The sequence below is a fragment of the Vanacampus margaritifer genome, chromosome 8 (assembly GCF_051991255.1).
Source record: "Vanacampus margaritifer isolate UIUO_Vmar chromosome 8, RoL_Vmar_1.0, whole genome shotgun sequence".
NCBI lineage: Eukaryota > Metazoa > Chordata > Actinopteri > Syngnathiformes > Syngnathidae > Vanacampus > Vanacampus margaritifer.
The window spans coordinates 482,506-496,288 of record NC_135439.1 but is presented as its reverse complement, the minus strand read 5'-3'; the positions used below and the strand labels follow the sequence as shown (position 1 = coordinate 496,288).

Genomic DNA, 13,783 nt, shown 5'->3' with positions numbered 1-13,783 from the left:
TTCCAATGGGATTGCTTGAAGAAAGCACACCGTTGCAAATGCACGTCTCACAACTGCTGCACATTGTTTGTATTTTGGGAAATGGCCCAATGAATGGTCTCTGGCGGACACCCGAAGCGTCACACGGAAAAGTAGCAATGAATAAAGAACAAGCGCTTTGACTCAACATGAAGGAAATCTGCCATTTTGCGGTCGTTGAGCATTTCTCGGTTGCTTCTTCCAAGACGTCTTTGAAATTTGAAGCCCACGTTGAAGACCGAGCGGAAAACATGGTGGCAAAATTGGACCATTTTGCCATGAAACTCGCAACCGTTTGCAAATTCGGCCCCTGAATCCAGTTTCACTTTAAAAAAAGAAAAGAAAAAAAGTCTCAAGAAGCCATAACCCATTCGACACAGAAAGTCCGCCATGTTGGTTTTAAAGTGGACTTTTTGGGCTCAGTTGGGCCGAGCTGAAAACTATGGTTTGATTTTCAAACATGGCATTTGTTATTTAGTGTCCGTCATGAGAAGACCCGCCCAAAAAGTCATGCCTGAAAAGACAGAAAGTCCGCCATCTTGGTTTAAAGCTGCCGGTGCCGAGTCGTGTTGTTTTTCAAAGACAAAACTCAAGAACTCCAAGTGATGTTGTTGAGTTGCTAGCAAATTTCAAGTACGTTTAGCGGACGGACGGATGATTGCAAATGGCCGCGTTTTCTTGTGTCGCATTTCAGCAAAGTTTGGTGAGGCAAATATTCACATTTGCTTTGATTGTTTTGAAAAGCAATTTTCCTTTAAAGTCTGGAGACTTTATGAAGCCATTTTGGTTTCAAGCGGCGCTCTTCAGGATGTTTTTCCCACTCGTGACACGCCGTTGACGTCGTATCACGATGTGACACGTCGTGACACGTCGTGACACGTCGTGACACGTCGTGATACGTCGTGACACGTCGTATCACGTCGTGACACGTCGTATCACGTCGTGACACGTCGTGACACGTCGTATCACGTCGTGACACGTCGTATCACGTCGTGACACGTCGTATCACGTCGTCCATCTTTCCTGAGTGTCCTTGTAAATTTGCATCTGGCGAGCAGACGCGTCTTGGCACAGGACCCGTCGAGACGTTTGGCGTCTTGACGGCCGACCGGTCTCGGTGACCTCGCGTCACAACGTTTGCCGTCCCACGCTTGCGTCGCCGCCACTGCGCACACACCCGAGCTGCCGCTTTGTCCACGAGCGCCTCAGACGTGTTGTTCCGTACGCTCGATCGCTCGCTCGCTGCTATTTGGAGCGTGCATGGAGTTCAAAGCCCCGCCCCCCCCTCGCTTTGCCATATTCGCCGCCTTCCCTGCAGTGTGTTCTAACCTGACGTGTCTCCGGATGCTGATGTCTCGGTGGCGTACGGACGGACGTGTGAGGGCCGCCAGGACCAGACCGCCGGGACGACGACGCCTGGACGACGTTCCGCCGGCATCAGCGCTGCGACCGTGCCGGATGGAATGCGCAAATGACAAATGAGGCCGCCTGTCCAATCTCATGCGTCAACAATCGGCAAGCGTTTTTCAAACACAAGCAAGAAAAAGCCAACCTGACCCGAAGCAAAAAAACATTTGCTTGCTTGAGGGCAACATTTAAGGGTTAACATCGTTTTGGAATTTTCATTTGAGTTAGTTTTGATTTCGTTTTGAGTTTTGTTTTTGAAATGTAGTTCGTTTTGAGGGTGGTTCTTTTCGTTTGACTTAGTTTCACTATTAGTTTTCGTTTTTTCATTTTTCATTTAATAAACACCATGAAAAAAGTAACACATTCCTTACGTTCTCGCGTTGCATTTCGGCGGAGTTAAACGAAAAAGCAGGCGAGCCGAACCACTGGAGGCAAAAGTCAAGCATGCAAAATTGTGGTGACATCATCTGAAGGCGGCGCTTTTCTATTGGCTGCCGCTCGATGACGTCACTCGTGTGTGACAAACGTCCTTGTTCCGGTTCATATTGAAATTGATATGCGTCAAAGCACATTTCAGATCATCCCCAAATGCATTCAATTCATTTCCAAGGACTAAAAACAAGGACTAAAAACAAGGACATTTTGGCTCTCATTAGAGTTTGTTTTGGAAACACAAAATGTACTTTTAGTTTTTTTTAAAAGCATTTTCGTTTTTTACTTTATTTCGTTTTTTTTTTTAATGAGTTTTAGTTTCTTTGTTAGTTTTCGTGAACTAAAATAACCTTGATTAGTGTATTGACAAATGTTATTTTGATTGTCATTGGACGTGTGAGCCGAGTGAGTTAGCAACGCAGCTTCCCATTGGCTGAAAGCGAGCCAAAATGGCTGCCGCTAAATTGAGCTAGCGGAAAGTGCTAAAAGTTGTTTTGGGTCGCAAGTGGTCACATTTTGTTCCAGATTTTTTTGTGAACACGTTTTTGGATGGCGGAAGAACATAATAAATGAGGACAGCTTGTGAAGGACGGGCGGCGGGGACTCTTTTGAAAAGATGACCCCCCCGTCCCCCCCGTCCCCCCGCTGCCATTAGTTATTGGAGCAAATGTTAACGCTGACGAACCAATAGAAAGTGTCAGGCGGGCCTTTGACAAATTGCGTCCTCATCCTTGGCTGTGTTTTAAAGGTGCTCTCTCCTCTTGATGCCAATTGGCACGGATGGAATGAATTCAGACTCGTTGAGCAGCGTGTGTGTGCGTAAAATAATAAAGTGCACATGGAGTAGAAATAGTGATGATGTCAGCAGACAGGTGCAAAGCTCCCATCGCGCCAGCCGTTCTTCAGCTTTTAAGCCGCGTCATGAATGCAAGGAAAAAAAAAACAGGACTAAATGGACGCTCAACACTCTTTTTATGAATTTTTGGGATTTTTTTTGCACCAGGTACGATCCAGGCCTACTATTTATATAGCCACGCCTTCTTAACATCATCCAATCAAAATAAGTCCTTTTTTCACATTTTTCAGGAAGCACAAACAATTCAACTATTTGGCAATTAATCGTGTATTAACTCTCACGCAGATGATTCTTTATCTTGACAGCAGATCACACCTTTTTTTAGCAATAAACAGAACTACATGCAAGTAAGTGTCATAAGAATGAACACATAATAGATGCTCTTCAAATTTGACGGATAAAAAGGCTTTTTAATGAAGGGATTAATCATGATTAACCAAAATGAATCCAAAAAACGCTTTTTATCAACAGTTTTTGCCTGCCAAATTTGAAGACTTGCAACTATTATGTGTTCATTCTTATATAGAAATCATTTTTTGTGTTTTTGTTAATGTCCTCCTTTCTGGGTTTGTGATGAAGTCCTGGCGGTCGCCCGAAGAAGCCATCTTTGGCCCGCGGGGCGAGTTGACCTTTGACCCCGCACAGCGCGCGCCGGCACATCAACCCGCGCGGCTCTCGTCCGACGTGACTCATGCGAGGGGACGAAGCGTAACATCGTTTAGAGCCTCGTCCTCTTCGTCCTCATCTCTGACATGACGGCGGCGTTGTCGTGACGACGGCAAGACGGGAGCGCTTTTCCCGTGCCGGGCCAGCGCCGGGCCCCCGGGCGCCGCGTCCGCGTCTAATGAGTCCACCTCATCCGGCTCGTCCGTCATCCGCCATCAGCGTCACGGCCGGCCGGCGCACGCAGCTTTCCTTACCTTCAGCGCACACGAGTGGAAGTGACGCCGCTCCTCCTCGCAGCAACATATGGCCGCCAGTGGCGGGCCCGGCCCGCTTTAGTGGAGTCGACAGCCGCCGTTACGTAACGCCTCTCCTCCGTTCGCCGCATCCGCTTCATGGCCAACGCGCGTGCAAATCCAGGCAAGGTGAGGACGTCCGTCGCTGGGAAATGAACGCAAACTTCGCAATCGTTTGCCGGCCGGCGACTGGAAAAGCTGCAAATGGAGACATTATGGGACACGATAGGCCAAAGGTCAAATCATGGGCCTTCAGCAGTGTTATTACGATTAACAAAATACTGTACCCGCCCCCCCCCCCCCCCCCTAAAAAATTGAAATAAACATATTCATTCAATCAATACAATAAAAACAGAAATGCTTTAAAAACCACATTGAATATTCCAAATCATTTGAAAAACTAAAACTTGAACTCAAGTAAAACATTCCAAGTTGAGGTGAAGTGAGGAAGGCTCGGAAATCAATAAAAATCCATCAAATCAACCCTGAAAGCTCACGTATGACAATAATTGACAAAGTTGAAAACTTTGGATCGGATGATAGTTAAGTTTTAATCCATTTTATGAACGTAAGATGAAGTTTCAGTGATTTTTTTTCTTTTTAAGCGTTATTACATTTGATGTGTGATGAGATGATTATGATGATTTTTTTTATTTTGTTTTGTTAACAAAAATGTGTCTCACTTTTACTTTTCTTATTTTGTTGAACTCTTTTAACCTTGGCCTATTTCATGAATGTAGACTACAGGTGCAAAAATGAATGTGTTAAACAACGTATCCGTTATGAAATAAATGTAAAGCGTTTTTTTGATCCTTTTGTTTTACTCGTCCAAATCGTTGCAAGATCAGCAGCCGCAATTTTGCCCGATTTCTGCAGTCCTCCGCGAAAGCCGACATTCAAGTAAGACATTTGCAAACCTTTGCTTTTATTTTGGAAAACAGTCATCACCATTCTTACCGATTTCCGGATGGATTTCATAGACTCAGCGTAACCGAATTGGAAACATTACATTGTATTTTTGTGCATTTGAAACAAGTTGCTGCTTTTGTCAAAGGGATGCAAATTCAAACATGTCGCTTTTTAGTCCACGCGTCGATGAATTGAAAAATGGGCACATTCATCATTATTAATCCGAAATGGTTGCTTGCAGCCCAAATGCTCCATTTGTGTCGTTGCTACTTCATGAATTCGAATTTTTTTCATCCACGCTCATTTGCGTCAGCCTCTCGATGCTGTTTGGCTTCATATGAATGTTCGCATTAAGCTGATATATTTGAGTTGAAGGGTTAAATGCGCAACGGATGTTTAATGGCCTTGAATTGCACGTGCCAATTTCATGGCAAGCTTGAGGCGTGTGTGACAAATGACTTGAAGCGAGCACACTTGACCTCTCGTTAAGAGAAGTGAAAACAGGCGGCAAGAAATGTTCCCAAAAAGTTCAAATGCGTTGCTCGACATTTTCGGTCTCGCCGGCAATGTCGTGCTCGCTTTTAAAGCAGATTTGATTGGAATAAAGTGCGATTTGTTTGTCGTGACGAGCGCGCTCGAATGACAACATGAATATGTTGAAGGGTGACAACATGAATATGGATGCGTGCGTTACTTCAAGTCAATATTAGCAATTAGCCCAGTGCGCGACATTCACTCATGCGCGCCGCCATCTTTTATGTATGAGGCCAAAGCGGCGCTAAAAGTTGGAGCAAATCGGAAGGTCTGGCGGCAAACATTCATGAAAAAAGTCGTCTCGGGAAATTCTGGGACGTCTCCCGCCAAGCGTGAAGTCAAACGTGTGCGCTTGCGATGGCTCAAAAGGAGCTTTTGTCTTGTTGTTGTTTTTTGGCGGAGGCTTCCGTGTAGGAAAAAAAGGGAGAGAACAAAAACAAGAGCATCGGCGCTCGCCCGCGGGAGCACAGCTGGGCTTTCTTTGGGCCTTGGCGGGACAACGCAGACGAGCGCAAGCGGGCGCAAGCGGGCGGGCGGGACCACCCGATGGCTTCTGCTTTCATAAGCCGCACGTGCAGGACGGACGCCCGCGTCGGATGCTCGCTCGTCTCTTTCCTTGATTGCTTTCAACTGCGCAAACGCTGACCACGGACGGCTCGGGTGCGTTTCTGCTTTGTGAAACCTTCGGATGACGCGCGCGAGCCAGCGCACGAGCCAGCGCACGAGCCAGCGCACGAGCCAGCGCACGAGCCAGCGCACGAGCCAGCGCACGAGCACACTTATTAGGACAGAGCACAAGTGGATATGACAGAATAAAGGCCTATAGGATCAAATCATAGTGGACCAACTGCAACTGACAACATCATCATGTGACCACAAACCTCATTTTAGCCTGGGAAGCGGATTCGTGGCTGTGCCGGCAAGCGAGAAACACGACGCGGTCGCCATCAAGCGCAATCCAAAAGTCACATTGCGGCCACAATCAATTTGATAACTTATGATAATGCCTCTACAAAAAAAAAAATTATAATTCCCTCTTGCTGTCAATTGAAGATGACATCATCCGTGCTGAGGAAGTCGCTAAGGACCAATCATGGCTCACCTGGGTTTGGTCAGCAAACGGAGCCACGATTGGTCGTTAGCGACTTCCTCAGCACGGATGATGTCATCTTCCGTCGACAGCAAGTGGGGAAAAAAATAGTTTGGAAAGGTTTTAATTGTTCATGATCAAATTCATTCTGGAGAAAATGTGAACTTATTTTTGCTGAAAATGTCTCGATGAGTCAAGTGTCCCTCCAAGGGAAGAACCAATCATAGGACAGCCAAAGTTACGTCTTCTGGGCACGTCCTACAATTGTTGACCCAGTTTAGTTGCCATAGTTGAGCAATAAATAATATCGTCCACCATTTTGTACTTTCTTACGGATGAAATGTGGACGTCGCGCTTCTCACAGTTCAACGGATTCAAGTTAGGCGGCCATACTGGATGGCAACGTAAGATGGCCGCCGGTGGCGTCACTCTCTGTGACAAGTCGTTGACGTCATGGTTAGTGCTTTTGGACCGGAGTCGGTGATCTTAAAAAGGGATTCATTGAAGAAGAATGATCACGCTGTCCACTTCCATCTTTTGATTGGTGAAAATGTCGCAAAAATGCCGCAATTCCAAATCCGAAGCTCGCTGGAGGTTTTGTGAACGTGAGAATGACGTCGCCGGCCTCTCTTCACTTTTCCTTCCTTTGTTTTTTGTCTTGCTTTTTGCCTTTGTGCGCGGCGTTAGCGCTGGCGAGCAGGTTAGCGTGCCAGCCCCGGGCCGCCGTGCAGTGCAGCCGCTCTGACAAGGTCAAAGTTCGTTCTGCATTCTTCTGTCATTTGCGCTTATTCGCTTTTCCTTTCCTGGGGCCGACCTTCGCCGGCGACAAACAACAACAACAAACTCTTCTTCTTCTTCTTTTTCTTTTTCTTCTTTTACTCTCCACATGAAAAGCAACAAATGCGACCCGCACGCGCCTGCTTTGCATTTGGTGCCAATGAAATATTTTGGTCTTTGCCGGCAAAGTCAGTCAAGATGTTTTTTTTGATTTTGATTTGCAAGTTTTCTTTGTCATTCTTCAATTTCCACTTTTGAGTACTCAGAAGAAGAAATGAGGATCTGATGCCAAGCACATTTTCTCTCAAATGAACTTGCGTCAATTTGCACTGAATTCAAAATGTCTTTTGGTTCCGTATTCAAACATTTTCTGTAAAAAAGAGACAAAAAAGTCCAGTTGACCCAAAAGAACTTTTGTGAATTGTAATCACCCACAATCAAAATCAATTCTTCCCAAAAACGATGTTTTTTTATTATGAAGAATGGGCAGAATTGGGGGAGGGGGAGAAAACAAATCTGTATATTTGCAATTCTGCGAGTACCAAATCAGCAAAAGTTGTAATCGTGTTAATAATATGAATTCCAAACATTGCAATACCATGTTCTCTCGATATGAAGCTCACGATACAATAATTAGCTCGATATTGTGGGCTCAGGATGGCAATATTAAAAAAAAGCTCACGATACTGTTAAAGAAAAGAGCTGATACTAAAAAAGCACAATATTGTACATAACAAGAAGGCACGCCAACAAGCTTCAATCTGTAAGAAGTCTCCATATTGAGGCACGTCCTTGCTGGCACACCTGGACTTCCTCCACATCTGGACCGGCTTCACAAGCTGATGACGTTCGCCTTCATCTCACCTTTAGCGTGGACTGCAAACAGAGAAGGGACAAAACATGCCGCATGAAAATGAAGCGGCACTAAAAAACTTGCCACCAGAGGGTGCTAGAAATGCACGAATGGAAATCAACCAGACTTTTTGGGCAGATGTGCTGCTTTTAATACTTACTTACTTTTAATCATTTGACACGACGACGATATATTGTGGCAGTTTTAATATCGCGATATTGCCGCAATCGTCGTTCCATCCCTAATATATCGACAAGCGGCTACGATGGCTCCACGCTGGGTGTCGCCGTGACAGATTTTGCAAAATCATATCATTTTCCTCTCATTTTTCTTCATGAACTAAAATGTCCCGTTTTTAGATCTTTTTGTCTCGTCTTTATTAGTCAACGGAAAATGCTTATTGATTTAGTCCCACTTATTGTTTATTCATGAGGGTTTTAGTCTACTTTTAGTCCGGTGAAAAATGTGTGCCGACCAAATTTTTTTGGTTTAGTTTTCATTGACGAAATTTAAGAACAATTTTCCAGCAGTTTTGAAAGCTCATTTTGATGCGCTGGGGGGGAAAATAAAAAGTTGCCGCCGTGTGTTTTTGTTGTTGAACGGAACAAGTGAGCGACTGGTCCCGACAATTCGCATCCAACAGAATTTTCCGTCTTGAATGAACACGTTTTAGTCGTCGCTAAGCAAGAAGGCGGCCAGACAATCACTCACTTTTTCCCAAGCGCTATTTTTAGTTGCATTTAGAAAAAAACATCCAAATAAATGTTTCTTTCTCTCCCTCCGACAGAAGATATCTTCTAACGGCCGCTGTTTTATTCATGAGCGCCATCATTGTACGGCTAGAGGTCGTCGGCGTCCTGCACCGCCGCTCTCCATCCAATTACCTGCACGTGTGCGTGTGTGTGTGTGTGCGCGCGTGCGCGTGCGCGTGCACGTGCACGTGCCGCCCGCTAATAGTTTTCCTTTGGCTCCTTTCAAGCGAGCTGTTATCTGGGATTAAAAGCTCTCTTCCCGCCATGCAACTGACGACCTTGCCACCTGCCAGTGTTTGACCTTGAGACCTTACCCGTGTCGGCGTTATGAGTCGGCCTTCTCGGCACCTCGGCTTCCTCACATCGCCCCCCCCCCACCCCCCGCCCCCCCATCCTCCCGCCCAACATTGTTCACTGAGTTACTTGTTGGACATTGATGACGACCAATCAAACGATTGGGTCAGGTTGTCCACAAGCTGAGCTCACATTCACACGGACAAACAGGAAGTGCACCCAAAAGGCACTTCCTGTTTGTCCAGCCAAACCTGCCCCCCACCTTAGTCTGCCTTCAAGGAGGAAAACACAAATTGGACAATATTTGCTGTTGAGAGGCCAAAATTCCGACAATTTGAAGTGAAGCAATTTGACTTAACTGTCGATGAATCGATGAATTGTTGGCCCGCTCGTCCTGATGTTCTCATTGTTGTTATTGTCTTCAATTGCATCTGTGCCTAATGAAGTGTCCGCTGAGTCCTGACGTCAAACTCATGGCGGGGTGACGGTGAATGTGCGCACACGCGCGCTGCAGTAAAGGTCACGTTTGGTTTGTACTGCTCGACGAAAATGCAAAGTGACGGCGCGCCTTTTGCTCAATTGACTGCAACGCTTCTTTTTCTCTTTTGTTGTCCTTGCGGCAGGTAAGCGCAGTACGCCCCCCCCCCCCCCTCTTGCGTTGCCGCGCCCACACCAAAATGTTGACTTTCATGCGTGCCGACGGTGAAAATGGCGGCTGTGGTAACACCACAGCGAGGGATTCCTTCGTCAGTCTGAATTGAAAGCCAACATGAAGCATGTGACGGCCATGACGCCTTAGCGCTAACTGCGCTAGCACATAGCAGCTAACATGGTCTGGTCAGGGAATACATAAAAAATTGGCTACGGTGGGTCCAAATATCGATACATTGATGTGTCGTCGTATTTCAGTTTCAGTTTCAGAATTCGACAAATCCTCTCCATTGTTTTGTTGTGTTTGTGTTTGTGGTTTGTTTATACTTTTGTGCTCCATTTGCACAAATATCCTGCAGATGACGTCAGCCATAAATATTTTTCACTTTCTGCAGTCCTCCATGAAAGATTATTTGTGTGTTTTTCAAAATAAGACATTTGCAAAAAAGATGCTTTTACTTTGAAAAACAACGCTCAACATTTTCTGACGGATGATTCGGAGCAAATCTGGAACTGGCGTTTTCTGTTCAAAAACGTCCACAAATTACTCAAATGCTAAATTCATAATTATTATTATTATTAATACTATTAGTAAGCCATCTCATTAAGCAATAGTTAAATTGGTTTGTTGTAATATTAATAGTACATGATTGACATTTTTTTCCTGTTTGGAATTAAATACATTGAAATATTAAATTGATGTCAAACTGCATAAAAAAATGTGAAAAAAAAAAGCGGATGTAATTAGGACATTTTAAATGCTCCTAAATCTCACTTTAGTTTTTTGGAGCCGCTGCTACGTCAAAGTGCATATTGATGACGTCACGTCCCCTCATGTTGGGAGCGTGACGTTTGCCTCCCAAATGGTGTGGCTTAATGACTGACGTCTGCGTCGGCCAATCAGCAGCCAGCATGGTCGGCCGGCGGGCCAACGGCTGGCGCTGGTGGGCGTGTCGTGGCGAGGGGGCGGGGCCGGGGCTTAGTTTGCTAAATGACTGCAGCACGAGCCTCACACGCGGCCGCGGCGTCCCACCTGATGTGACACGTGACGCGCACGGCGCCGCGCTCGTCTCGCTTCTTCAACTCGTCTCGGACGCGGACGCGGACGCGCACGGAAGCGGCAGACGCGACGACGCGACGACGCGACGACGCGACGCGGCAGGCGCGTACGGGAGCGTCCGCCGGTGCGTCAACACGGCATGGCTGACGAGCGCGCGCGCCCCTGAGCGTGCGCGGCGCCGAGGACCAGCGGCATCCTCATCCTCACCGCGGGGGGGGGGGGGGACACTCTCCGCCTCCCACTTGGATTAACACTTTGCCAGACAAGGAAGGAATATGGCGCGTTTTGCCGCCAGCTGTGAGGATCTGTAAGCAGGTGGAATTCCTCTTCCTCCTCTTCCTCTTCCTCCCATCCCACTCTGGAGCCCCCGCCCCCCCCAACCCAAACGCCCCCCTTACCACCTCACCCCCCCACCCCCGGCCCGCGCCCCCTTTTTCCCTGAGAGGACACAGGTGTGATCGCATGGCCGCAGATGTCTGACGGACCCCCCTCCCGTCCCTGACCCCCCCTTCCCCCCCCACCCCAGATTCCCAACTCACCTTGGAGGTCCTCCACCCCACACCTGGGCCCCCGCCACCCCCTCCTCTTTCTGAAGGGGCCGTTCCGCCCGGCAGAGTGTGACCAAAACACCCCCCCCCCCCAACCTCGCTTGCCCCCCCTCCCCCACCGAAAGAAAATGAGACTCTCCAAAATGTGCCGCTTGAACGCGCTCAGCATCTACTTGTGGGAGACGCTCGTCTTCTTCAGGTAAGGACAACCGGCACGCTTGCAAAATACATGCAATTGGGAATGGTGGACACTTGTTTGGGATGGGGGGGGGGGGGCGTTAGCTGGGGTAGGGGGGCAGCGTTTGGGCACAGGAGTGCGGCCGAGATGGACGCAATTGTCTTGACCAATGAGAGGCCTGCTTTGGCCATGACCATTCCAGTTTTGCTCTTAATGTCGGCAGCACGAAAGTGGATGGCAGGTCTGCCTCGCACTCTCCAGGTTCCGGGTTCCAATCTTGCAAAATGGACTTGTGAATTTGATGGTCCGACGACCGGTCCGTGTTTGGCTGTTTCATCTGGCGACCAGTCAGTCCTTTTTTGGGCCTGACATTGGCTGGCGACCATTCCGGGGTGTTCCCTGCCTTGCCTAGTCCCGATTAGTCTTATTTGTGGTTCTGTTTTGAACCCGGGTCCACGCCTCAGTGCAGTTCTTAGTCCTGTTCCTGGTCTTGTCCTTATGTTTCTGTCTTATTGCCGGTCCTGATTCTGGTTTGGATTTTAGTCGTGGTCTTGGTCCTGTTCTGTGTTTTTGAGGTCACATGCAGTCGCTCCCGCTCGCAGATACGTTTCCTCATGCCTGCCTCGACCGAGTCATCATCTGCCACCAACATCACCCCCCCCCCCCCCCCCCCCCCCCCGCCGCTATCCACTGCGTCCCCCGCGGACATTTTGGGTTGGACAAGCGGGACGGGCAGGATGGGAACGCGACTGCTATTTTGGGTTTACGGGAAAAAATGTCAGCACCGGCACTAAATGTGCGATTCAATCATTTTTGCAATTTGATTTTATGGTTTGAAAAAAACGGCAACACACACAAACACCACCATTTTTTTCATTTTGAAAAAAAATGCCACAAAAAAAGAAATACATAAAAAGCATGAAGAAAAAAATCTCCCCAAACATTGAAAAAGTTGCCTCCTAAAAATTGAAAAACAAAACATATTTTTTTAATTTTGACAAAGTAAATGAAAAAACTTTTTTTTAATATTGAAAAGATTCCTCTTCCAAAAAATTGAAACACTGAAAAGCTTTTGGAAGAAAAAAACTGCCCCAAAAATTGAAAATAAAACAGCATCAATTTTTGGGTTTAAAAAAAAAAAGAAAACTAAAAATTTTGTATTTAAAAATTGAAGCTCAAATTAAAAAAAATAATGTAAAAAGTCTGTAATGAACACAAAATAAACCTTATCAATTATTTCGATTTTATTGTTTGGAAAAATGAGCTCTTTTTTTTCTTATTTTGAAAGAATTTCCCCCTAATTGAATTCAAAGGAAGCTGAAATGCCCAAAAACATTTGAGAAAATGACCCGCTAAATTGAAAATAAATAAGTCAATTAAATTCAATTAAATTGTGGGGGGCGGGGGTCTCTCCCTCCTTTTATACTTCTTAAATACTGAGAAGACTGGACTGGTCGCCAGCCAATCCCAGGCCACATGGAGACAAACATTTACAAGTCGCCAGTCAGGCACATAAAGACGAACCATAAAGGCCAACCAGGGACTGGTCGCCACTCCATTCTTTTTCTATATCTAATGGACACTTGATTGGCTGGACTTCCTTTTAGGTGTGACTGGGAGGGGGGGGGGGGGGAGGGGCTGGAGTGGTTGGATGAGGACCAATCACATTGTGTTGATTGTTTTGTGGAATTCTCCGATGGAATGTCAACAAAAGGCGTGTTTTGATTGCATGCAAATGTTGTCGGGGGGCTGCCGGCTCCTTCCTGCTTTATTGCGCCGCGACGAGATGAGATGATTCCTGCCGCACGCTCTCGCTCACGCACGCACGCACGCACGCACGCACGCTCGCGCACGCACGCACGCAAAACCAGATGAGATTAACGGCTCGCGCGCTTTCTTTCTCGATTCCAAGCAATCCAACGTGAGGCCGACAAACCAGTTAGCAGTCAGCCGACCGGACGACTTGGGCGCTCTCCTTCACTGATGCCACCCACGTCACTCACATCCAAATGACTCCAAAATGCTCCACGTTCTTGTCAGTTACTTTTCCCGCTTCCCCAAATTCCACATTTGCATGAAAATAAATGAATTTTACAACTCATCCGTGCAAAATTCAGTTTTTCTCCCTAAGTGGCCAAATCAGGTACGATGTGAACGGCGCTCCCAATAAGGGCACACACAAAAGGGCAAGACAGTAGAAAATCATTTCAATAAAATCGATTTGGGGACTTTTAAAATGGATCCTGAATCGTACTAAATGAGAATCGCATTTTTTGGCACAATCCTCGTGGCCGTGATCATAAAAGCGTTTTTTCCCTCCTTTTTTTGGGCCTCAAATATCGACTTTTTCCTTCCACGTCACTTGATTGTTTCAAATGACTCGATGTCCCGTTGCAGATTTGCTCGACGTTTGCACAATTTGGACTCGTTTTTCTTCCCCAGACGGCCTCTTAACAACACTTTGA

General features: G+C 46.7%; 1 protein-coding gene across 1 annotated transcript in view; it reads left to right on the top strand.

The window, feature by feature from the left end:
- The first annotated feature begins 10,530 nt into the window (after nt 1-10,530).
- glra1 (glycine receptor, alpha 1) overlaps nt 10,531-13,783 on the top strand; it is a 34,243-nt gene continuing 30,990 nt past the window's right edge. Inside the window, 1 exon segment of the mRNA XM_077572888.1 lies at nt 10,531-11,339. Within this exon segment, the coding sequence (XP_077429014.1) occupies nt 11,269-11,339 (71 nt within the window). The 5' untranslated portion in view covers nt 10,531-11,268.